Source organism: Octopus sinensis, linkage group LG2, assembly GCF_006345805.1.
Source record: "Octopus sinensis linkage group LG2, ASM634580v1, whole genome shotgun sequence".
In the NCBI taxonomy this organism is placed as follows: Eukaryota; Metazoa; Mollusca; class Cephalopoda; order Octopoda; family Octopodidae; genus Octopus; species Octopus sinensis.
The window spans coordinates 107,533,830-107,561,154 of NC_042998.1; the positions used below are offsets into that span (position 1 = coordinate 107,533,830).

Below are 27,325 nucleotides of genomic sequence, written 5' to 3' on the forward strand. Positions count from 1 at the left end.
AGAAGGATGTAAAGTAAGAAGGAGGTGGAAGATACAAAGTGAGTTCTGAGTGGTAAGGTGGGCATGGCAGAGAACAAATATATATATGATATGGCTTCTAAAACACTTCTCATATCTCAAGGTATGTTTTGCCATAGGTGATTGGTCATCTGTAGCACTAACCATTATGGTCTTTGGTTATCTCTTTTGTGCAATGCAGTGTCTTCAATTTAGCCATCACTGCTTTGTCTGGAGTCTTTGTGTTTCTCTTCTACAGCTTCCACTAACTTGGAGTGCTCAGCACTTTTGTATACAACAATCATCCCCTATATGCTTCACATACCTGTTCTAGCGCAGCCTCTACATCTGATTCCTCTTATTTCATTTTTGCTCTCTCATGTTCATGTACACTAATAGTATACATCCATTGCAGCATGTTGGCTTCATTTCATTCTAGTCTTTGCAAATTTTCTATATTCAATGCCCATATCTCACTACCATGCAACTTCACATTCTATCATGTCATACAATCTGCTCTTCTCACTCTGAGAGGAAAGTATCTTTGTCAGCAGCAGTAGTAATAGCTTCCTGAGCTTCTTTCCAATTTGTCCTTAGCCTGGTGACTGTTCTTTCTGAATAACCATTTCCCCTGCTAATTATGTATCCTAGGAAACAGAAGTTCTCAACTACTTCTAATGAGCCATCTGAGCATTTAAGAGAATCGATTTCTGGTGTGCTCATTATATGTATTGTTTCAGTGCATCTGTCACATACAAAGCTTGCTTTTTCTTAGCCCACCATCTCTTGTATGTAATATCTAAGAAAGTTTACTTCCCAACTGCATGGTTTCAGTCCAGTCTCACTGCATGACACTTTAGGCAAATATCTTCTACTGTAGCCCTGAGCCAACCAAAGTCTTTTGAGTGGATTTGGTAGATGGAAATTGAAAGAAGGTTTACTCATCACATGCTCTTCAGTTCAGGTCCTAAGATTGTATTGTGCTTCTGCAAGCAAGGTTCATAACACTACTTATATTAGTTTGACTGACTGAAAAAAGAAATAGGCCCTAAACTCTACTGTATGTTTGAGTGGACAGTTCACCATGCAACTAGTATTTCAGATATAACACATCATCATTTCATCATCGTTTAATGTCTGCCTTCTATGCTAGCATGGCTGGGACAGTATTGGTTAAGATGGAGTTTAAAGAATTAAGAAAAAAAAGATGTCCTTGTGTTATTTTATGCAAAGCCATTATCATTAGAGTATCTTAACATTGGTTTGTTAAAGAATGTGCTTCTCAAATACTTAAAATACTGACATTGTCTCCATAACATAACTGTTTTATTGTCATTGAGGTAGTGACAGCTGTCTAAGTAGTAAAATACAAGTTAGTCAATACTTCTTAATGTGACATATATAAATAGGTGCAGATGGGTCAAGTGTGTGTATGTATGTGAGAGAGGGATTAGATATGCCAGCACCTTATCCCTCTGTTAATGCACACTCACACACATAATATAAAAGTAAGGTATATATTGATTGATTTATTTATCACATATCCCCAAAGAGACTTCAGTGTGTTTGTCATATTTTTGACATTACCACTAGCACTACTAGATATAATGTGTATCACCTTACTGTGTCTCCTGCAAGGATCTGAGTTCAGCACTGCAAGCTGCTGAAACTCTGGTTAGTATTATATGACTACTGTGAGCTCTATGGCTGCACAGAATCTATTTATGGTTTGGTGCTGTGAAGTATTGAGACTTCAGTTTTTTTTCTGGGGACCCAACACAGAATTAGTGGTGGTATAATAGTGTTGACTATAAAGTCCATTTGGTGTATGCAATGTAAGCTATGGATGCACAAGAAGTGCAGCAGAATCTCAGCCAGACTAGCAGAGAAAGTGAGCTTCATATGTGACAGATGCACTGGAGCAACATGTATTCAGCACAATGAATATAAATTCTCTTAAATGTCCAGATGGCTCACTAGAAGTAGTTAATAGCCTTTATTATCTAGGAGATATAATTAATTTTGAAAGTATAGTTACTCTGAAAGTATAGTAGCAAGAATAAGAATGGGTTGGAAAAAGTTCAGGGAGCTATTACTGCTGCTGCAGCAAAGGTCTTTTCCTTCTGAATGAAGAGCAGATTGTATTATGCTTGTGTTACAACTACAGTGCTGCATAGTAGTAAGACATGTGCCTTAAATGCAGAGGACTTGAGAAGACAAGGGGGAAAAAAATGAAGCTAGCATGCTTGTTAGATATCCAGTGTAAGTTTGCATGAACAACAAAGTACAAATATGTTGAGACAAAAATTATCCATAAGTGTATTGAGATATAGTGTGCAAGAAAGAAACCTGACATTTAGTCACCACTGAATCTGCAAGGTGTCTCCTGCACAGCAAGACACCTGTCTGCCATACTTAGTCTCTTAATGCCTTGTATGAAAACATCTCCACTCAGCTGATGGGGCTTTTTTGTCTTGCAAGTTACTTGTTGACTTCACTTGTGTTGGGGGCCACGAAAAAAAGCACTCAGTAATTGGTATTAGGTGGGGCATTCAGTTGTATAAACCTTGCTAAAACAGACAACCATGCTAAAACAGATGCAGTCCTCTGGCTCATCAGATCCTGTTGAAGCATCTACTGCATGCCAACATGGGACACGGATTTTAAATGATGATGGTGTGTGTATGTGTATATGTATGTATAAATATATATAAATATACACTCACACACGCACGTGTGTGTATGTGTGTGTTTATATATTTTCTTTTATACGTTTCAGCCCTAAGCCTGTGGCCAGTGTATGGAGAAAGTGCAGGAGATGTACATATAAAATAATAATGAACTTATTTTATACAGTGCTCATGTGCACTACAATTCAACAGAAAAAGTAATCAAAACTGCATGAACTGTATGTAGACTATGCACAGGAAATCAGTCTACAAAAAATAAAAAAAAAATGGGGAGGTGGGGCATCAGGTGTACTGATGGTGAATTGTAGGAAGCGTGGAAGTTTTAAAGGATGTAGTGTCTCAATGGCCAATGCAGGTTGTTTATTCCATGTTTCAACTATTCTGAGCATGAAAAAATGTTTCCGAAAGTCATAGGTACTGTGTTGTTTTTTTATTTTGTAAGCATGTCCATGATTGTTAGACGTATGGAATTCAAAAAGGTGCCTAAAATTGTTGTTGGAAAGATGGTAGATAACCTTGTGGGACTCAACCAAGTCAGTTACCAGGTGTTGGAGCTTTAATGTGTCCATGTTCTGGGAAGCAAGACACTCAGAATATGATAGATGCCTGACGGCAGGTATTTGTCTGGTTGCATGCTTCTGAACAGTTTCCAGTAGATTGACATGCTGAGGAAGATTAGGGTTCCAGATTGGTGATGTAAACTCATATATGTATATATTTTCCATGTATCATTTTTGTTGAATGCAATTTTATTTTCAAACATCCATGTCCTTTTTGAAGATTTTTTCTTCTCTATTTTTGAATTATTATTGATTTTTCACACACACTCTTTCACTCTCCTCCTTATTTGCTGTTATTCAGCTTTTTCCATTGCATCCCTGACTTCACTCATTCATTCACTTAAAAATTGCCAAAGATTCTGAAAATTTTCAGAAAGATTTATGGTCATTGTTTTTCTTAAGATTGTTTCTATATGTATTTTGTCATATTGGCATAAGTTACTGGAGTTTATGTAACTTATGTTATAGGGTTTATATAACCAAAGTCCAACATAAGAAGCTGATAAGAGATTTCTAATTACCTCCGTCAAGGAAGGAGGTTATGTTTTCATCGGCATTTGTTTGTCCGTCTGTGTGCAAAATAACTCAAAAAGTTGTGAACAGTATTTGATGAAACTTGCAGGAAAAGTTGATAATGACACAAGGAACAGATGATGAGATTTTGGTAGTGATCTATTTTTATAGATTCTTGAAAGATTTTTCATTTGTTATATTTACTTTACATGAAGTATTACAATGTTACGTTCTTTGATTATCTCCCTTGAAAACACGTTCATCGTTTGCACGTAACCTATGGTGGCGATGCTGTTTCCAAAGTTTATTTTCGTTTCTTTATTAGAAATTTTACTCACGTATTTATCTTAAAATGAGCTGCTTGGCAGAGGTCTGTAGAGGATGACATGACAAGCCTTGACTATTGGGATAGACTCAAAAAGCTCAGGCTTTGCTCTCTCCACTGCTGCTGTGAGCTCTATATCATCTGTATGATGTGGAAAATATTCCATCAACATTGCCCATCTTTAAAATTCATCTAAGGCTTGACTCCTGTGCTTATCCGTCCACTACAGAAATGTTTGTGTCATATCACACCACTATGTCAGAACTATTTCACTTCAATTGGCCCTACTCTCTTCAACATCGTGCCAGACATACCACCCACTCCCAGATACGTCTCTGAAAACAATAACCCTCTGAAAACAATAACCCTCTGCTTGAATGGGTTACAGTTCCCCAGAGCTATCTGTGTATCTCTTCCAGGTGGTGATATGAAATTAGACATGGTCTGAGTCAACTTCGGCCGAAACTTATCTAAGTAATCTAATCTATGCTGTAACCTTTTAATTAAAGCATGACAATGTGGGTAGAGGCTAATATCTTAACATTTCTGATGGTCTTAAGTATAAAAAAAAATTATTAAAGATTTATATAGAATTACATTCAGAGTATGTCTATAAGCTATTGTGTTTAGACCTGGTTTCTATCCTCAAATAGTTCTGTTTTGTAGATGCAATTCTTTTTTTTTTTTTTAATAAAGCACTCCGAAATTAGCAAAATAAAAAATCTGCAACACTCATGGTCTCATGAGTATCGGATAATGGAATTTCAGCTGTGCAAAGAAACTGATTGTGGTGATCGTAGTTTTGACGGTGATTGTGGTGAAAGCAGAGACAGTGTTGATGATGACAATGGCCAAGAAGTATGGGAGGAGAATAAAATAGTGGTTATAATGGCAACAGGAGCAGTGTGATGCTGAGGTGATGGTGGTAATAGTGGTGTTGATGATAGTGTTAGTTGTGTGATGGTGGTATTGTAGTGGTTATACTGGTTGTGGTGGTGAAAGTGACTGTCAAGGTAACTCATGATAACGTTGATGATGGTGTATGTGATTGAAGTGGAAGCAATGACAATGCTGCTGATGATGTTGGTGGTTGTGGTGATGGTGATAGTGGTAGGATAGTTGTGGTGATAGTGGTAGGATAGTTGTGGTGGTGATTGTGATGTGGTGGTCGTAGTGCTGCTTCTGCTGGTTTGGCGGAGGTCTGCACTCTCCAAGTGCTTTTCTAGTTTTGTTTGCTTTTATTGTGTTTTATATGATTTAACCAATATGTCTAATTTTGCTTCTATTTTCAGTTTAAAAGTTACAACGTCAACTTCACTCAGCTTGAAATATGGCTAAGATTTGTATTCTTAGTGTTCACATTTATCACAGCAGTAAGTTTTACATTATTATATAAAATAATGTTTGTTACACTTCATATACAAGCTAATGAGAAGGTGTGGGGTTCTATGTAGTAATTAGACCTACTAGATATAGTAGCCAAATTTCTCTCAAATCACACACGATCATCTTCAAAAAAGGAAGGCTATATTAGATTAAATAGTCTTAGATATAGTATGTCTTGATAAAAGTGGGATGGTCCTATATGATTGGTTTACTTGATCAAGGCTGGAGTGGGCCTAATAGTAACTACATTCATGGCATACATATGAGTCAATGAGGTAGCTTTCATACAATCATCCAAGCTGGTAGAAGTAGCAGCCAAATATCTCTTATGGCAAGTTAAACTTGATACATATAAAAGGGTTTGAATTTTGGCATCAAGAAATTTTGTTAGAAATATGGTGAAATGTTACTGTGTGCATGTGTGTGTGATCCTTATTGCTTGAGTTCAGAGAAATAGAATGATTAACTGGTGTTTGATATTTACTTCTATGTGTCTATTATTGAAGTGTTATGAATCTGCTCCCCACGAAGCAATGTGTTGAGTAAGGAAATTATATTTTTCAGGATGACAGCATGTATAGAAAAATCCTTGTTCTGTGAGCAGCAATGTATATAATAGCGGCTGTATTTGAGCCACTATTATAATAAGGATTATTAAATACACCTGTTGATGTAGCATCACACAAATTGCTAATAGGTTGAGGAATTAATTCAATGTGAATTTGGCCATTGTGTAAATTAATGGGCACAAGTTCTCATTTTATCATGTCATGGGAATGGTTTTCCTTTGTTCAGAGGCGATTCACTACACTGTAAGTTAATATTCACCTCTAGAGATACATGCCTGATAAATGAATAGTGAAATCACTATAAAGACAGTAAACCTGACTTTTGACAACATTTAGCTTACATTGTTAGTTCTTGTGAGAAAGGCATGAATGATGCATAAACTTATTTTTCTGGAAATGTCATGATTCATTGTTTACTTGGAGAAGGTCATCACAGGAAAAAAAAACTGCTCTTATCCATCTGACTCTGGGATTTTGGCAAGTTATATCCAGTATTAAATTTATTATTCCAAAGAGAGATAAATCCATATTTTTAATTGGAAAAATCTTTCCAACCATAAATATCTCTTGAATATTTCAAAATGGTAGAAATGTGTATAAAATGACTTTATTTGTATTTCCTTATTCATTGAAGCTATTATTTTGTTTTCATTCTCTATTTCCAGTGCCTCTTTGCTCATTCCCTGAGGAAATTTTCCATAAAAGATTGGTCAATAGAACAACGTTGGATAGCAGTCTTACTTCCTTTACTCTTGCTCTACAATGGTAACACATCATCTTTATTTATGTATTTTAATATTCTAGCAAAATGGAAAGTAAGAGCTCAGTGTGCTGAATCTGTAATCCAGTTTTTGATTCTCACTTGAGGCCATTTCATTTCACTCCCGTTCCTAACAATCTTAGAAGAAAAGATATAGATTTTCTGTAATCCCCATTTTCCCAGCCCTATAAATTTGAGTTACTGTATTATTATCAATTCAGATGTTGATAATAACATTGTCAACATTAATCCTTAATGTTTTTATCAATGTTTGAATGACTGTTTTTTTCCATGTTGGCATAAGTTGGGTGAGTCTGCCATACAGCATGTTACCACTTTTGTTATTTCATCTCTGAACCATAGCAACTTGAGGTCTGATTTTAATTTTTGTTATGCCTATCTAAGCAAGAAATCAATATCTTTGTTAAACTTCAGTATTATATTATTTAAGCTGGAAGGAGTAGATATAAGAAAATCAGACTTTACAGTATTTATGTGTCTTATATTTCTAAGTTTCAATTTGTTTAACCTGGTTTTGGATCACTTTGCTATGTTCTTGAGAAAGGTACATTCTTTTTGGCTTAAAGTTAGAGACAGATACTGTGCGTTACAGCAGGAACATCTAAATTGTTAAAAGCATCTAAATGTAAAAATTTTACTTTTCAGAGAATTCCGTACTTCAAAACTACCTGCATGTAAAAATAGTGGGAATATGTTTATTATTTATATATATAATTTATGTGCATGAATGACAGTACAGAAATGAGCTGGTTTTAAGGGGAATCAAATGTGTGCAAGAGGAGAGACTGTACTGGTGTGGACATATGATAAGTCTGGAGAATAATAGTTGGGTAAAGAAGTGCCAAGAGATCAAGGGATCTGCAGAAGGGAAAAACTGAGGGAGACTTGGACAGAAGAAAAAAAACTTGAATCACATGAAGGAAATGACAGGTGATGAGATGCAAGCATGGAAAAACACATGTAAATATTGTTGTTGATGCATGTCATCATCTGTTTAACATCTGTTTTCCATGCTGGCGTGAGTTGGACGGTTTGACTGAAATCTGGTAAGCTGGGGAGCTGCACCAAGTTCCAATTTGATTTGGCATGATTTCTACAGCTAGATGCTCTTCCTAACGCCACCCACTCCAAGAGTGTAGGGGTGCTTTTTACATGCCACCAGCATGTGTGCTAGTTATGAAGCACTGGCATCAGCCACTACTACAATCTCACTTGGCTTGATAGGTCTTCTCAAGCATGGTATATTGCCAAAGGTCTTGGCCATTTCTATGATTTCATTTGGCTTATCGCCCAACATTCAAAGGGTGCTCTTTGTGTGCTAGCACGAGTGCCAGTTATAGGACACTGGCATTGGCCATGACTGCAATTTCACTTGGCTTGATATGGGGTCTTCTCAAGCACAGCATATCATCAAAGGTCTCACATCATTATTATTATCATTTAACGCCTGTCTTCCATGCTGACAAGAGTTGGGCGATTTGAATTTGACAAGCTGACAAGTCAGAGGACTGCACCAAGCTCCACTGTCTGTTTTGGCATGATTTTTATGGCTGGATGCTCTTTCTAATGCCAACTACTTAACAGTGGATTAGATGCTTTTTTATGTGGCACCAGTGAAGTCACCCAGCTTCATAAGTGAAGTTCTTTCATTCATTTATACATTTCAGTTATTGAACTGTAGCTATACTGGTGCTTTGATTTCAAGGATTTATTTGATTATATCAAGCTATTTACTTGATCGACTCTGGCAAAGTTGATGTATGTGGTAACTCTGTGTGAAGGGAAACAAACAAATACTATATGGTATATACTCTGTCGACTCCATTATGCATTGCCCATCGTCAGAATATTTTCAAACCTGTTAATAAAAATACCCAATTACAATGAAAATGATAAGAAGAATACTGTCAAGAAAGAAATTGTAATGCTTAAATTATTGTGTTGTTATAAATGAAAGTGACCAAATTGAGTGGATGAGGTGATATTGTCAAAATATATTCACTGAGCTGTAAATAGTTATGAGGATGAGGTGTTGTTCACTAATGAAAATTCATTAAGTATATATGCAGCAGTAATTATCTTAGTCTTTTTATATTTTGCAGACCCTATTTTTCCATTAACATTCCTAGTGAATAGTTGGTTACCTGGCATGTTGGATGGAATATTCCAGGCTACATTCCTCTGTGCATTATTACTTTCTTGGTTGTGTCTTTACCATGGCATTCGACAAGTGAGTTGATTATGTTTCCTTTCATATTTTTGTGTGCTTGTGTATGAAAGTGAGATGAGAAAAAATATAATTGTACTATCTTAGACTTTCCAGCTTCTTGATTGGACTCAATCTGAAGAATATGCATGAATGCATCAATATATATGTGTGTATATGCAATCAAGTGAAAGTGTACTTAATACACAAACTAGAGTATAGTTTTTTTTTTCAAAGCTAAAACTTCACTCTTTTTCTGCTTCAGTTTTCTCATTTCTGGAATATTATTATAGATTTTAAATTTCAATAGATACCTTAATGTTACTGTGATTTGGTGCAAGTATTATGATCTCTGCTCCTATAATTATCTGCTGCTGCTATTAGAACTTTGCCTCTGTGTGTGTAGGCAACTCTGCTTTGTGCAATGCGCACGCACGCACACACACACACACACACACACCACACACACACACACACACACACCACACACACACACACATGTTGCATGACAAAGCTTTGATTAAAGTACATTTGTGTAAAGTCATATTTAACACATTGCAGTTTAATTGGATGTAATAAGGCCTTTCACTGCTGGAAGAGAGCTGAGAGATAGTTCTTCACTAGATTTGTACAAATGCACATTATATTTTAAGCTGCGAGTGACGTCATTGGATTACAGGATGCATGTGTTTATGTGTTGTTCCAATGATGCAGCGGAATAATGCAACACATACACATGTGTGTATATGTATCTATGTGTATATTTATATGTAAGCATAGGTTAACAATTAAATGTCTAAGACTTATCTAATACATTAGAAAATTATATATTCAGTCAACAGTAATTGAAATGCAGCTGAAGGATGAAATTTAAAGTTGGCCTCATCTGGATTTAAATGATATGTGTTTTTGGACATCTCTACTAGAGTCATTTCTATAAGTAGTAGTCAGTCTTATCAACTATACCTTTCCCCCAAATTTGTGGCCTTATTCCCTTGTTAGAAGTCATTTAAAATACAACAAAAACTGTAGTATGTTTCAATTATCTTGTATTTGTATTTCTACAATATGTTAACGTTTTGTTTTCATTTTCATACAGACAGATCGACGGTTCTCAAAATTCTATTTACCAAAATTAATAGTTGTTGGTTTGTTATGGATAGCTGCTGTGACACTGGCATCATGGGAACAGTATAATGAATTGAGAGATCCAACATTTTATTATCGTTTGGATCACTCTAATTTTATGGTGTGTATTCATTTCTTGTTGATTAAAATATAATTTTTAAAAAATTCGAAAAAAAAAAAGATTTTAAAAATAATTCCAAATTCTGGATACATGAAACTATTTTTCCATGTTTGCATTGGTGAATGGTTTGGGAGGGTGGTGGTGAATAATTGACCAAGCAGAGTTATGTGCCTTACACAAAAGTATAGCACAATGATAGCAGTAGTAATCTTTGAACTTGGGGTCTTGTGGTCACTTGTTTGGTACATAAACACTACAGCTATTGTACATTTTAAAAAGGTAACTACATAAAATCAATGCTTTCATTCTGGTAATTGCATACTAAGTAAGAGCTCTACTATCTGGGTTAATTTCTCTGCTGTGTAAATATTTCAAATTTGAAAAAAAAGTTTGTAACATTAATTTTGGAATGGTAAATAAAATTTATCTCTCAGAAGTATTTGAAGCTATTTAGATGTTTATTAGGTAACATAATTAGTTAATTAATCTATTTGCTAATGTTATTTGAATGGTGCTAATAATGTTTAGAAAAATCAAGTTGATATTGCCAGAATAAGTGTGTCTTGAGAAAAAGATATTTGTAACATTGCAGAAAAGACACATCACTGGAGAATAAATCTTTGATGGAGGACTTGGTTTCAAAACATTAGAATATTCTCCTCAGTGTACACTAACTGGTTTTGGAGCTTTATGGAAATTATTGTTTCTGACATTCACCATGGCTAATTTCTTGAAACTTTTATATTTTGCTTTTGTTAATTTAGCAATGCTATAAACTCATTCTACATTGTGGATATATTTGGTCTTGCTGTGAAGACTTATTTTATTGAAAGACTTATTTTATTGAGCATCTTTTGCTTCATAGACATGTCTATTTTGTCCTAAATATCAAATAAATTGTTTTCCACTCTGATCACATTCTCTCAATATTGGGGATTTTTTTCACCTTAGATAATATCACTCTAAATATTCTTAAATACAGAAAATGTAATTATTTCATGGGTAGTTAATTGTAGTTGAGTAGCTTTTCACAGCACTGCTTGAGGCAAGAAGTATATTTGTTTTAAAGAGCTGTTACATCAAAATTTTGAATTGATAGCAATACGTTTTTTTATCATTGTGATACAAACAGGATAATTTAATGGTTAAGAAATTAAAACATGTAGTTGCTACTCTAAAGATTGCTGGCTTATATCAAGCAGATCCAGCCAGCCAATAACTATTCATTATGCGTGTGTGAGATGGAATGTATGTATATTTTTGAGTGTTGTTTATTTCTAACATGTTTGTATTTTGAATATTGAAGTAAATCATTTTATTTTGTTGATTTCTTTTTCAGGGTATCAAGGTTTGCTTCTTCATTGTAGGTGGAATTTATCTCGTCTATCTCAGTTATTTGTTAATTCAAGCATTTGCTGAATTACAGACGATGCCTTACTTTGGTAAATAGCTTACATTGAAATTTCTTTTCAGTATTCATAAATTAAAATTATTATGACAACATTGGACACAACCTAGACACTTGACTGTTAAGACTTATTTCATGTGTTATTGTATTTAATTTTGTCCCTCAGTTTTCAATTCTGACCCCATCAAAGTTGAATTTGATGTTCATCCTGGTAAGGGTGATAAAACTTCAACAAATTTTTTTTATTCCTTCCTTAATTTAGTTTAAAGGGAGGAGATGCAGTATTTTCATGTACTTTAAAGGCCCTTTCACATTAAAGTGGTTCATGTAGTTGACGGTCACCTTGAATTTTTGTAAGTTGATGCCTGTAGGGAAAATATTGAGAGAAATCTAGGGAGTTGCAGTTCTGGGGAGGAAGGATTGGGTGAAGTGTTTGGTGTGCTGTTTTAGAAGACATTGTAGAGATGATGGGAGGAAAAGTAGTTGTTGCTGTTAGACCAAATAAATCAGAGCTGATTTGGAGCTTATGTGCAAACACATTGCAGTCATGAACATCCCAATATACAAAGACTATGGTTTTCTGATACATCTTCCTTCTTTTAAAAGTGTCAGGTGTGATGATTTTCAGAAATATCTGAATGTTGTATCTCATAGACTGAATAACCCCCATTTGTTTGTTGAGAAGAAGTGAATGAAATGGGTTGAGTTGGCACACAAGTTGCTTGTTTAGATGTAAATAGAGTAGTAGTAAATTGATTGGAGGACATAGCTTGTCCATAATGTAGTGTGCTAAGGTATGATCTTATCTTGAATCCAAGGAAACCAGTGGTAGTCTGCATTGACAAAAGGTAATCCATAAAAGTTCATTAACTTCTTGTGAATTTGACTTTTTCCCCAAGATGTTATAGGACATGATTGGTTTTTCTCTATTCTATTCATAGGTGGGATAAATGCATACAGCTTGGATTACTTATAAGTCAAGAGTTCAAATCTACTACAGGTGGTTCACTGTGTTTTTGGGGAAAATATTTTATTCTATATTACCTTAGTTCACTATCAATAGATACCACTACATCACCTAGGAAATAGTAGCTGCTTCATGCTATGAAGCTACAGCTAAGAACTGACTCTTATTGTTTTTTCATTTATATTTTTGTAATTATAAAATGCAAGTTCTTTGAATTTCAAAAATATCTGTTGTTTAATTTAAAAAAATATTTTCCAGATATTAGGCTGAAATTCCTGACTGTTTTTATGTTAATAATTCTGGTGGTTTCTGTGGCAATTACATTCTTACGCTTTGGAGGATCCATGTTGCAAGACAACTTTGTATCTGAGCTGACAACTCGTTACCAGAATTCTGTTGAGTTTGTCTCTTTTTATGGTCTACTCAACTTTTACCTTTACACAATGGCCTTTGTGTATTCCCCTTCGAAAAATGCTATTTATGGTAAGAAAACATATTTACTTCCTTGTATAATTTTTTTTTGTGGAGCCTATTGATTTAACTGGGTGCCATAAAATATAGGTAAGCTATGGGCAAACAAAATCTATGGCTTGCTTTTAGCTATTACAGTTATATCAATATCTTTGGAATAGTATTGCAACCACCCATTTACTTTATATCGAAAATCTTAGATTTCATACCTAGCTTGTGAAGACAGCAGTCTAATGTTCTGCTTTGTTGAGACTATGATTAGCATAGTAATCTATTTGTTTTAATCTGGGATTTATGAAACAAATACCAGCCAAATATTGTAGTCAAAATTCTGTTATTTCTCTTCTCCAACAGAAATTTGAATAAAAACTAGTTGTGTATGTTGTAATGAGAAATGATGTAATGACTGACGTTTTTTTGCAAGCTCATTTACTTGTGTGCACTTTTGGTCTTTACTATATTCTATTAGTATTTGGATTCTGGGCCATGTTTCCAGGTTTGTAATTTTTTTCTGTAGATCTTAGACATATTCTGCAGTGAAAATCAAGTCCTTAGTGTGGCCAAAGATAACCATTTTTGAATTAATGAAATGTTATTGCTAAACAAGAATATTATTGAAAAGTAAGACAATGGTTCACTGTGAACTTGGTTAAGATCTCTCTTGTAGTAAAATAACTGTCTTCATTTTCTTCTAATCTTTCACGTAATCTACTAGTAAATATTTTAGACTTCATCACCTTGGAGATCATATCACATGTTAAAGGAACAAGGGTTGTTGGTATTTTAATATCAAATTTGTTGGCACCATCAATAGGAATCAGATACTTTAAATGATTATATATACTAAATTGATATACTTCAAAATTGAAATTGTTTATAAACTGTTATTTTATAACAAATTTTGTATTCTTTGATTCTTTATTAAATGACATTTTTATATTTTAAGAAACCCATTTCAAGGACAATCCAGCTCTTTCTATGTTGAATGATTCTGATGAAGAAGTGCATTATGGGTAAGCTTAATCTTGGTTTTTGAAAGAAATTTATCTCCTCTATTGCTCTCACTTTACTTGAATGGGTTGTCCTACCATTCATTTGATCTTAACCAATCAAAGAAATAATATATTTATTTGATTGACTGTGTTTAAATGACTGATGGATGATTGTGTAATATACATTACGTAATATGCTTAACTAAAGTGTTACCATCTATGTCTGGAGAAATACTTTGGTGTTTTACATACTTGGTACATATATAATCATCATCATCATTGTTTAGCATCTGCTTTCCATGCTGGCATGGGTTGGTTGCTTTGACTGAAAACTTGTAAGCTGGGAGGTTGCACCAGGTTCCAATTTGATTTGGCAAGGTTTCTATGGCTGGATGCCCTTCCTAACATCAATCACTCTGAGTGTAGTGGGTGCTTTTTACATGCCACCAGCCTGACACTGGTATTGGCCATGACTACGGTCTCGCTTGGCTTGACAGGTCAACACAAGCAAGATATATTGCCAAGTATCTTGGTCATCTGTCACTGCCTCCATGAGTACTTTTTACATGCCATCAGCTCGAGTGCCAGCCAAATGACACTGGCAACAGCCACAACTACTATTTCAGATAATAGAATACTGAATAAGCCAACACTATGTGTAGACAGATGTAAACACCTTCTTTTGTATGTAATATCAACATAGACAGAAAAAGAAAGATTGGCCAAATTAGCTTTAATCCTGTATTAGGATTTCATCAGTGCTATCTCTACCTGTCCATGGAAAAACATTTATAACCTACAACTTCAGGTTTTCTCAAAATGAACTTCATGAAATAAGCTTATTATATAAGCCAAATGCTATTCACTATTGTTTTTTAATATTTTATATATATACATTTATATATGTGTATGTGTGTTTTTTTTTATATGAAAAATATTCTTTCTCTAATATAACTTTTATTTCATTAATCTTTTATTGGAATTGGGGTGGAGGAGGTTGCCTGCCAAATCTATGTATATATTCTGTAGTAGTTTATAGTTTTGAAACACTGATAAAACGCTAGTAATATATGGTAGAAACTCTCTCTCTCTCTCATTCACTCACTCACACACACACACACACACACACACAGACAGACAGAGGCATGTGGCCTAGTGGTTAGGGTATTGCACTCTCAGTTACAGTTTCCATTCTTTGACTGATAGTGTATTGTGTTGAGCAAAACACTTCATTTCATGTTGTCTCTCCACTCAATTGTAAATAGGTAACTCTGCAACAGACTGATGTTCTGTTGAGGGAGAATGTTGGTCTTTCTACCTGGCCAGCAGGGTGACGTCATTTGAACGCTACAACAATGTGAAGTAGCGCATTGTAACCATTAGTGTTTAACATCTGATTAGTCTGAATGATACAATGATGCACTAACACACACATTGAGTTGAAAAACTAACTTTCATGCAATCAGTAATAAATTCTCCCTCTAAGGGTTAAAAATCTAAAAAGAAGCAAAAGAGATAACTCCAATAAAATCAATGATAAATTTTTTGAAAATGAGTTGATGTGAATGGAAGTGATTCTTGTCTTTAAAACCAGCTGGGAGAAGCAATTGACAGGTTTCAATGTTTTTATCTTTTTTTTTATATACTACTCTCCCTCTGACTAGTTTTTCTCATGTACTTTGTTCACCTTCTTTATTCAGTAATTTATCTGCCATATTATTGAAGTAGTTATAGTCTAATGGAAATTTCTTGTTATTGTTGTAGTTCTGACCAAGAAGAGGTTTCCTTGACAAGTCGGCAGAGACAAATGAATCGTTATGACACCGATGATGATACATTCCACTAGAATCTCCAGTTTCTTCACAATTATAACATAACAATGCTTATTCATGTTGTTTACAATAATATTGGTTTTTAAATTCTGTTTATTTTTGCAAAAGAAGAGTTGGTAAAGTTTCTTCTTATTTTATATGCAAGACTGTTTCTAAAGAAATATAAAAATTCAGTTGGCAATAGTGAAAGAGATGAACTACTTAATGCATTTCAAATATTTTTCTCTTGTAAAATATTTCTCAAAAAAGCAATCTACATTTAAGTTTTGAAGGACATTTTATGTATATATTGGGGTGTATATATTTCCTTTGTAACAGTATTTCATATCTATTTTATTTAACTCCTACAAACACTGTAGGATTCACTCTAATGTTGAATATATTTTAATTGAATTTATTGTTTGGAACTTTTTTTTTTATTTTACCTTGTTAATCTCTAAGCTATCATGTTTGTCTTCATGTAGAGTGGGAGAAATTATCTTCATAGTTGTTATGACATTGTGATAAAGATGGTGATTATTAAAGCTATTTGCATTTATTACCAAAACCCATTGCATTTGGAGAGATGAGCAGACATTTGTTTTAGATATACAGGGAACATTCTGGACACTTTAATTATTTGTAAATAATATTTTTGGTGGAGGAAGCCTTTAGAACAAACATTATTTTATTCTACTAGATTATTAATACATTTTGTTTCCCTAAGTCATTAAGGTATTAACATTATTTTATTCGAGTGGATTATTCATTCATTCATTTTATTTTCCTCACTGTAAGACATTAAGACATTAATTCTGAAACCAACAAGTTTTCAGTTTTGTAATATAACTTTGATATTCAATGTTACAGTAAATCTGGAATGTTTGGTATTACTGTAGCTGTTAATGAAACAAGGAATTATTTTACTCCATTCTGTTTTGTAATTACTACAACCCTGAACAGGACAGTTATTTTCAATGGTAGGGGTTAAACATTTAGTCCTTTATTTTCAATAGAAAGTCAAAGTGGGATTGATCTGTATAGCACATTCATTTTAAGAGAGAGTTTATGTTACTCCCAGTTAACATAAATATGAAACATGTAGTGCATTTAATGTTTTATAATCTGTGTTGACAGATTGTTAGTGAAAACTACAATCACAAATTTAGTATTCATTTTTCATATCAAGCATCTTTGATTGGGCAGTATTTTCTCTTAAATGGTGAAAACAATTTTAGTTATCTTCAGAAATTTGATTTTTTTTGTTTTTAATAATCAAATAATATTGCTAACACAAAAATGGAAAAAAGTGAAGCAAAATGTAAACAGGTTTTCATAACATTCCCTTCTGTATTTATTTTCAAAATTTTTCACTTGTAAAATAATCATAGATCTCAGTGTTAATGTTATGAGGAAAGTGAAAGGTAAATATTCTTTGAACAAATGTTGGGAGCCATTTTTATAATGTACTTACAGCATACATTTTAACTAAGTGAAGCTGTAAAGTTTCAAAGAGAAACTAGTTACCTGTTTACAAATTTATACCTTGAAGGTGCTGATGACATCACTAAGGAAAGATATTTGCTACTTTTTTTTTGCAGTTAGCATTGAAGATTGATGTATCTTTTTTTAATAAACAAGTGATGAAAATTGCAGTAGTCACCACACAGCAAAAGTAAAAGATATTTGATTTTCATTAAAAAATATATATATATTGTAAGTTACTTTGTGATATTGTTGGTACTGGTACCATGTAAAAAGCACTCAGTTCTCTCTGTAAAGTGGTTGGTGTTAGGAAGGACATACAGCTGTAGAAACCAAGCCAAGACAGACAATGGAGCCTGATGCAGCCTTGGCTTTTATTAACTCCTGTCATCAACCCATGCCATCATAAAATATGAACAAAATGATGATATATATATATATATTTTTTGAGAATTACTGTGAAGAAAGTTTGGGGTAAATAAAAAAAGCCCTTCAAAAGACAACTTCAAAGAGTGCAAATTCAATTCTCATTAGAATCCTATCAAAATTTCATGAATTAATCTTCAAGCTTTAGGTTTTTAAAGAGGAGTCTCACTTCCAGATAACCATTTAAAGGAAATATATTCTCATGATGGTTTGTTTTTGATAGGGAAGTAAAAGAATCATACAGTTAGGTAATTTTCAGTTGAATATGTAAGATACTCTTCAGATGATTCAGGATATTGGTTATGTGGAAACAGTGAGGTAAGCTAGTAGAGAAAATGATTGATTTTTCTTTATTGATTCCACATACTTTATAGTCACAGTAGGTTTCTTTAACTAAGGAGTTTATTCTACTTTTTATATATTTTTGTTAAATTTGAATTTTGTACACAAAAAATTGAAGTTCTAATGAAAACATTCCATTAGTTAAATATATTAGTTTTATGAATAATTTAAAGGAAATATGTTTAAATGGTTTCTTGATTTAAGAGTTAAGCTGTATCACTTGAAAACCAGTTGATCAGTGAGATGAAATTAATTTATCAACCACAATATTTGAATACCAAGTTAGATTGTTATAATTTCAGTTGCAACAAATATATCCAAATGTTTTGAGTTTGATACAGATTTATTTTTTTACATTTTTGTTTCCATAAAGTTGAAGTTTATTATTTATCTCCACATTTATATTTCTATTGTCATTATTTAAATTAGTCTATCTCCAGGCATTATATTTTTCTACATATCCGTGTGATACTTACCTTTTTAACAATAAGCAACTCTAACTTTGAATTTGTTTTGAGCACAGTTCCAGTGGCAACATTTTATATATATATATATATATATATATATATATATATATATATATACCGGAGTAAACACATAATGTGAAACAAGGTGGAAAAAAGAGTACTCAAATACCAGTGGTAGAGTAATATGCTTTATTTTAAGCAGCAGAAAATTCAACAAAATCTGTTACTCTGAGTTTCTCGTTGCCGTTCATCAGACAGTTCTTGCTAGAATCTAGCAAGAACTGTCTGATGAACGGCAACGAGAAACTCAGAGTAACAGATTTTGTTGAATTTTCTGCTGCTTAAAATAAAGTATATATATATATATATATATAATATGTATGCATGTTAATTAGAAAAGAAAAATCACTTGAAGATTGCCAGCAAGTATGCTGAGAAAAATATCAATAGAATACCAGATTCATAGTCTGAAGGTGCAAAGTTCTTTTCTAGCAATAACTTGTGTACAAAGTACATTTTACTTCCTCTACATCATTTTACTTGGTCAGATCTGCTATTGACTTCTCATGTTTTTAATGGTTTGGTCTGGAAGAATGGGCTCTGCTCATAGTCTTTGCAAATCCTCCAGACCCTTTCATTATGTCTTTCTGGTTCTCTATAACCAGCTTATGTTATATGTTCTCTTTATCCATCTTATTGTTAATTCTAACTACATACGTATACTCTGTAACACCTGAATTTCATGTCACATTTCTAATTACTAATACCTCAAAGACAGGTTAATCTATTTAATAAAGTATCTGCTTTACATCACTTGTTGCTGACTCATACACAATATTTTAGTGAAGGTCATCTGTAGTAGATGTGGTGTTAAAAATGTCACCTGATTTGCATTATTATTACATTCATTATGAAGGTAGTGAGTTGGCAGAATCATTAGCATGCCAATCAAAATGCTTAGCGGTATTACATCTGTCTTCGTGTTCTAAGTTCAAATTCCGCCAAGATTGACTTTGCTTTCACCCTTTTGGAGGTTGACGAAATAAGTACCAGTTGAGCACTATGGTCAATGTAATTAACTATCTCCTACCTCCAAATCCTATATTAGGATTATGCACAGAATGGTGACAGGCTGAAATAATAGAGCAAAGTATTAAATGCCTTGCAGTGTGTAGTTATGTCCCTTTATATTTCCAGTCCAAATCCCACTGAGGTCAACTTTGCTTCTCATCTTTCCAAGGTCACTGAAACAGAAGACAAATACTGGGATCAATCTAATCGACTATACCGTCCATCATGATGTGTGGCCTTGTGCTCCTGTCAGATTCCTTGTCTACAGGACTTAATAAACTTAGCCATGTAGTCGGGACTGATCAACTTTTTAATTCTGCAATATTGGGTGAGAGGACAAATGAACTGTGGCAGATTTGTTTGAACAAGTTAAACCATGTCAGCATTGAATCTTAGTTTTGAAATATATGCATTAAACAATTTATACTGCTTTTTATATAGTGTAGGTAACTGTATAGTTAAATTGATACTATGGTTTCATATAAGTAACAAGTGAAACATGATGAACTGAACCTCTTCATTACATCCATGAAGATAAACTTCACTTCGAAATCATGCTATAAATTTAATTATTTAGTTACCTATAAACACAACAGACTCAACATACTTCACTGCAAGCATGTATTGAGTACTATAATGTTTACACACATGTTACTGTGTGTGCATATACACATATATACATGTATGTATACATTTTTCTTGTGTTATGTTGCTTATTCTCTATTTTCAAATGTTTTTGGATTATTAAAGGAAGTGAATGACAATGTACAGGATGAACAGAATGCTTCGTGGTATTTAGTTATGTCTTTTCACATTCCAAGTTCAAATCCTATCTGAGTGGGTGGAGGGTTAGCAACAATAAAGTAAGTATCAGCAACATAATAGTAGTTAATTCAATTGACCACACCTCTATCTCTAACTTGAAAATTATTACATTCTAAATTCAGTTTTATATTTTAGGTTGTGTTCAGCATTACTATTTTGTCAAATTTTCAATACACTTCTGAATTCTGTAAAATAATGTACAAAAATAACTATAAAATATAAAGCATGAAATTAATTTATTGTATTTTCTAAATAAATGTTTGTAACATTTACTAAATATTTATGTATTTATTGATTAAAGTTATGTTTATATGTTTTATCGCTTGTTGGCTTATTTGTTGTGTGTGTGACATTAATTTGTTTCTTTCATTACTGTTTTTTTTTTTATATAATTTGTTTCAAATGTGGCTATGGGGTTAAGAAGTTTGCTTCCCAACCATTTTAACTTGGGTTCAGTCCCACTGTAGAGCATTTTGGGCAAACGTCTTCCATTATAAGCTTGGGGCTGACCAAAGCTTCGAGAGTAGATTTCATTGAAACTTGTTGTGTGTGTATCTGTGTGGTGTGTGTCTTCCACTTGCCATGAAGTGCAATCAGTATGCTCTATAAAGCAGTTGCCATTAGGAAGGGCGTCCAGCTGTAGAAACCATGCCAAAACTAAGACACTGATGTCCTTGAACTGCTCAACCCTTGCCGACCTTGGAAAGTGGACATGATGCTGCTGGTCATGATATTGATACTACACAGTACTACAGAATATATCGATAGATTTTAGCCAACAAAGCATGTAATAGCTGTAAACAACTTGTGTCTATATTATCTTTGTGGATAGAAAAGAAGAATCAGCCAGACTAATTTCAACTGTATTGGGATTTCGTCAGCAACTGAGTAACCTCTGTCTATAGATAAGTTGTTTATAAACCCGCTATTACTGAACTTAAGTAAACTGATAGGTCAGTTTCATCATCATCATCGTTTAACATCTGCTTTCCATGCTAGCATGGGTTGGATGATTTTGACTGAGGCCTGGTGAACCAGATGGCTGCACCAGGCTCCAATCTTGATCTAGCAGAGTTTCTACAGATCAAGATTGGAGCCTGGTGCAGCCATCTGGTTTGCCAGGCCTCAGTCAAAATCGTCCAACACATGCTAGCATGGAAAGCAGACGTTAAACGATGATGATGATGATGAAACTGACCTATCAGTTTACTTAAGTTCAGTAATAGCAGGTTTATATTTTGGATATATAAAACATTCTTGATAGCTAGTTCAATTAGTAGAACATCTGTAGTGTTTTGTTTCAATGCCATACACAGTACAGAGTATATCAAGTTTACTTACAAACCCATTATTACTAAGGGCTTAAGTAGTATCTCTGGATAGTTAAAGAGGTTACTCAGTTGCTCATGAAATATCAACACAGCAGCACTGTTATACACCTGTCTATACATAAAATATAAAATCTATAGATATATTGTGAAGTGCAGTAGGGTATAACATCTTAACACACCAGCCTAGAAATACATATATTTTTTTTACAGATGACATCTATAATTATGTTATCTATAATTTAGAAAGGTTGTAGAGTTGCCATAATACCTTGGAGGGACCAATGAATTGGTGATGTGTTTTCTTTATAAATGTCAACCTCTAGTACTGATTTATTGTCATTGGAGCGTGATCCATAGACAGGACATGGGTAGATGTTCTCCTTCACATTCAGACTGTAATATACATGAATTACTGGTAATTGAGTTGGCGATCCTTTTGTAACTGTATCTAACACCTGTCCAGAAGTTCTGTCCCAAAAGAAATCCCATGAGTAGATTCCATAAATGAAAACTCCTTCAGCTGGTGGCTCTCGGATCTTTAAATGTAAAACAAGATCATGTGATTAATGGAATACACACACAAAACAAAAACGAAGAAATGATGGGTAATGAAACACATTCACCAAATTATCATCAGAACTATGACTCTCATCATTCTAACATCCATTGTTTCAAATTGGTATGAATTGGATGTTAGTTAGTTTTTGGCTCAAAAAGCAAAAAGCAAGGCCATGTAGGGGGACATGGAGTTATGTACAGGGTGGTGTTCATGTAAAGAGTTCAGGCCACTTGAGGTCAAGGGAGACTTTGAACAAAGCGGTCGTCGGCATCTTCACCATCTCGTCTGGCAGCTTGTTCCACGGATCCGCAACCCGGACGGAGAAAGCCCCTCTCCTTCGATTGAGATGAAATCGTCGTAGATAGAGCTTTTCGGAATGACCCCACAGCAGACGCTCTGGAGCAGGAGTGAAGAATAGCTCTTTCGAGAGGTTACACTTTCCGCTTATGGTGTTGTGAGCGAGAATGAGATCACCATGGCGGTGGCGTTTTTCTAGAGAATAAAGGTCGAGCGTCTTTAGCCTTTCTTCATAAGACAAATTCTTGAGACCATGAACCATGCGGGTAGCCAGCTTCTGGACTCTTTCGAGATGCTGTATGTCTTTGAGGAGATAAGGAGAAGAGGCTTGAATCCCATACTCCAATAAGGGTCTCACCAGCGTGACATAGAGCGGTAGGAATATGGCTGCTGTGAGCATTCCGAATGACCGTCGAATCAAGAACAGAATTCCGCGTGCTTTGTTGGCAGCATGGATGCACTGGGTCGAAGGAGAAATCCACCAAGATACCCAGGTCCTTTACCTGATCGGTCCTCTCCAGCAGCAGACGACCCGGCTCGAAATCAAGTTGAGTTACAGGAGGAGAGCCAACAGGCAGATGACAGCACTTTGACACGTTCAGACACAGGTCCCATTCGTTAGACCACCTCCAAATTTGGTGGAGGCATCGACGAAGATCCTCTATATCACCACGATGGTTGTAGTACAGAAAAAAACTTTGTCTTAATCCTGCATCATCTCATCCATGAACTTCAACAATTTGAACATCTCCCTTGGCCTTTCTATACCACAGCACACATCACCTTTTTTTTTATCTCATATGTTACTACTGCTCTGTTGTTAAAGAAAGAGAATATCGTGACCTTTCCTAAGGCCATCTGCAGAACCAAAGTGAACAATTTCAAAATGTGATTGAAAGCAGTGGGGAGCTTTGACATAACAACATAAAGTATGGCCTAGAGAGTATAATAATAAAATGTCTCCAAGAAACGACTCTAAATTATAAATATCTCAGGTGTTTCAAATTGGGCATCATATTTATGTAGACGCAATTGTCTGAAAGGCACAGGTGTGACTGTGTGGTAAGAAGCTTGCTTCCCAACCACATGGTTCTTGGTTCAATCCCACTGTGTGGCACCTTGGGCAAGTGTCTTCTATAGCTTCGGGCTGACCAAAGCCTTGTGAATGGATTTGGTAGACGGAAATTGAAAGAAGCCCATTGTATATATATGTATATATGTGTGTGTGTGTCTGTCCCACAATCACTGACAGCCAGTGTTGGTGTGTTTATGTGCCTGTAACTTTAGTGGTTCGGTAGAGACTGATAGAATAACTAGGCTTAAAAAAATAAGTCCTGGGAGTCGATTTCAAGGCAGTGCTCCAGCATGGCTACAGTCAAATGACTGAAACAAATAAAAGAATAAAATATTAATATAGTCCAGGGTACACAATATTTGAAAATATTCTTTCTTCAAGCAGTTTTGCATCTCATAGAAAAAGAGAGAAATCCTTTATTGATAACAAAACTAACAACTCCCTGGTATTCTCTAACTTCCTCTCTGTTTTAGCTACTATCCCTAACAATAACTTGATAACCTAAGTAACAGAATAACAGTTGTGTTTAATGAGTTTGGATTTAACACCAACTTTCTATAGACAGTCAAACAAATCTATCCCTCAAAAATTCTGAGCTTAGATGCGACAATTTTAGAGTTCAATTTTACTTTTCTTCCTCTAGAAATGGTAAAATATATACTGGGGACAATTTAATCATTGCTACTCCCACCACCTTTGTATGTGTTCCTGTGCCAATGTACTATTGTGTTAATATGGAAATATAGTTACTTGGATTGTCATTTTGATAATATATTAGAACAGTAGAATGTTAGTCTTCTGTAGTCATGTCTCTTTGCTATTGATTCAAGATTGAAGACTGTGGTATTGATTCCAGGGCAGTGTGTTGAGTTCTTGAATGAAACACTTCACATTGTTCCAGTTACCTTAGTAGTAAATGAGTAACCCTGTGACAGACTGGCATCCTGTTCAGATGGAATGTTGTGATCTTGGTCACTTATTTGTCATGGAAACCAAGTAGCTAACCCTACAACTCCTAGAACTTGAGGCAGTAATGTCCAAGGGTTGTTGATGGTGATGACGATATACCCTTCTATAAAAACCACAGTGGCCACACTTCTTGTGGTAGTGAGATCTCTTGGATACCTTGCTCATTCGTTTCTCTTCCTCTTGTACAGTACCCTATCATAACCACCACCAAGCCTGGCATTAACCATTTTTCCAGCTCATTTCCAGAATGCCAGTCCTCAAGAAATTCTCTTTCTTTGCTTGTGTTTTTCTTGCAACCATAACTAACATCCAACAGAACATCAACTACACTGACATCATCAACCTCAGAGGGTCCATGAAGGCTATGGACAAAATCCCTTCTTTAAAGCCTAACTATAAAAGAGAAAGAAAGTAAAAACAAAATTAATAAATACATGATCTTTATCTCTTCCTGTGATCACTGTATGAACTGTTATTGTTTCATAATCATTATTTTCAATTGACATTTTGCAGATAAACTCTCTCCTGAAGATGGATAAAAACATTTTTGGTCTGAAGAAAGCACCTAGCCAATAGGAGGGCATTTTCTCTCGGCCCTGCAAAAGAATATTAAGAAAAAATTATAACATAACCAAATGATAGTGACAATCTTTGCAAATAATTTCTATTGCTATCATCTATAAATCAAACATTGATTAACCAATGATTATTTGTAGTAAATTCTTTGGATACATTTTTGTTTAATTAGTTGATTCATAGGAAAGTCATGTTTGCCTTTTAAAACACACAGAAAGTTTTATTCATTTCTGTTTTATTAGTTTTGTCCTGGTGGCATATAAAAGGCACCTGTGCTGGTGACATGTTAAAGGCAGATAGTACACTTTCTGGAGTGGTTGGTGTTAGGAAGGGCATCCTGTTGTAGAAGCCAAGCCACAACAGACTGAAGCCTGGTGCAGCTCTCTGGTTTATAAGTTCCAATCAAACTATCTAATCCATATCAGCATAGAAAACAGACACTAAATGATGATGAAGAGAACAACAGAAATGGTTGGGTATCAGTTACTTAGTAATATTAAGTTATGCCTCCTTGAGTTCTTACTTAAGTCAGTTTTTCCTTTCATTTCAGGGTTAATAAAATTAAAACTAGTTATGTTAATAAAATTAAAACTAGTATGCATTAGTTCAATCAACTATATTCCTCCAGAAGACATTTTTGGTCTTGTATCATTGTAAAAAAATATTTATCTTTTACAATAGTATCATCATCATCATCATTGTTTAACGTCCGCTTTCCATGCTGGCATGGGTTTAACTGAGGACTGGTGAGCCAGATGGCTACACCAGGCTCCAATCTGATCTGGCAAAGTTTCTACAGCTGGATATCCTTCTTAACGCCAACCACTCCAAGAGTGTAGTGGGTGCTTTTACATGCCACTGGCATGAGGGCCAGTCAGGTGGTACTGGCAACAGCCACGCTCAAATGGTGTTTTTTATGTGCCACCTGCACAGGAGCCAGTCTAGTGGCACTGGCAATGACCTCGCTTGAATGTAGTTTTTCATGTGCCACTGGCACAAGTGCCAGTAAGGCGATGCTGGTAACAATTATGCTCGAATAGTGCTTTTTACGTGCCACAGGCATGGAAGCGAGTCAGTGGCCCTGGCAACAATCATGCTCGGATGGTGCTCTTAGCGCTCCACTAGCATGGATGCCAGTCATGCAGTGCTGTCATTGCATTTGATTTCAATTTCATTTGCCTCAACAGGTCTTTGCAAGCAGAGTTTAGTGTCCAAGGAAAGGTATGCGTAAATGGGCTGGTTACACCACTGGCATAGGCCACGGGTTATGGTCTGACTTGGCTTGCCGGGTCTACTCAAGCACAACATATTTCCAAAGGTTTCAGTCACTAGTCATTGCCTCAGTGAGGCCTAATGTTCAAAGGTCGTGCTTCACCACTTCATCCTAGGTCTTCCTCTACCACAGGTTCCCTCAACTGCGAGGGTGTGACACTTTTTCACACAGCTATCCTACATATATATATATATATGTAGGTGGCAATGTTCTTTTGTCATATATCATCATTGTTTAATGTCCATCTTCCAATACACACACACAAGCATCATTCATAAGCAAGCAAGACTTGGTAATGTGTGCCATATTTTAGAGGTTATGGTTTCCCTGATTGGATCCATTAAGCTGTAAAATAGGTTCTATGTGGAAGTACAGTGAACCACTCTATAAGCACTCGACCTAAAGAAATTCAAGGACTTGAATAAGTCAATGGCACAGTTCATACTTCTGTGACTAAATGGAACAATGTGTGTGGTATGGGTGAGCAAATATGAACATTTGTACATTGTTGGCTGAATAATGCAGTTTGCATACTATTAACTAGTCAAGTGTGAAGATGATGTGGGACCAATATAGCTGTAATACACTTTAGTTTGGTCTTACAGACATGTATCTTACATAGAGTTACAGCAACATGTCTGTAGTAAGATATGATCTCAGGCCTGCATGGTCAGTAAACTAGCTGTTCAACTCCACAGCTATAG

The 27,325-nt window shown here is 34.8% G+C and overlaps 2 protein-coding genes across 5 annotated transcripts in view; one reads left to right on the forward strand and one right to left on the reverse strand.

Moving 5' to 3' along the window:
- The window catches only part of LOC115229652 (transmembrane protein 181), a 51,624-nt gene extending 33,752 nt beyond the window's left edge, over window positions 1-17,872 (forward strand). For all 4 annotated transcript variants that reach the window (XM_029799976.2, XM_036498828.1, XM_029799988.2 and 1 more), the window contains 8 exons: window positions 5,378-5,458; window positions 6,706-6,805; window positions 8,924-9,051; window positions 10,127-10,276; window positions 11,616-11,718; window positions 12,910-13,134; window positions 14,069-14,135; window positions 15,879-17,872. In XM_029799976.2, coding sequence (XP_029655836.1) covers window positions 5,378-5,458; window positions 6,706-6,805; window positions 8,924-9,051; window positions 10,127-10,276; window positions 11,616-11,718; window positions 12,910-13,134; window positions 14,069-14,135; window positions 15,879-15,960 — 936 coding nt within the window. In that variant the 3' untranslated portion in view covers window positions 15,961-17,872. The remainder of the gene's footprint in view (window positions 1-5,377; window positions 5,459-6,705; window positions 6,806-8,923; window positions 9,052-10,126; window positions 10,277-11,615; window positions 11,719-12,909; window positions 13,135-14,068; window positions 14,136-15,878) is intronic.
- Window positions 17,873-21,685: 3,813 nt separating this feature from the next.
- The window catches only part of LOC115225579 (dynein heavy chain 8, axonemal-like), a 220,695-nt gene continuing 215,055 nt past the window's right edge, over window positions 21,686-27,325 (reverse strand). The window contains exons 93-94 of the mRNA XM_036498798.1: window positions 25,207-25,368; window positions 21,686-22,408 (exon numbers count right to left, since the gene is read on the reverse strand). Of these exons, the coding sequence (XP_036354691.1) occupies window positions 22,112-22,408; window positions 25,207-25,368 (459 nt within the window). The 3' untranslated portion in view covers window positions 21,686-22,111. The remainder of the gene's footprint in view (window positions 22,409-25,206; window positions 25,369-27,325) is intronic.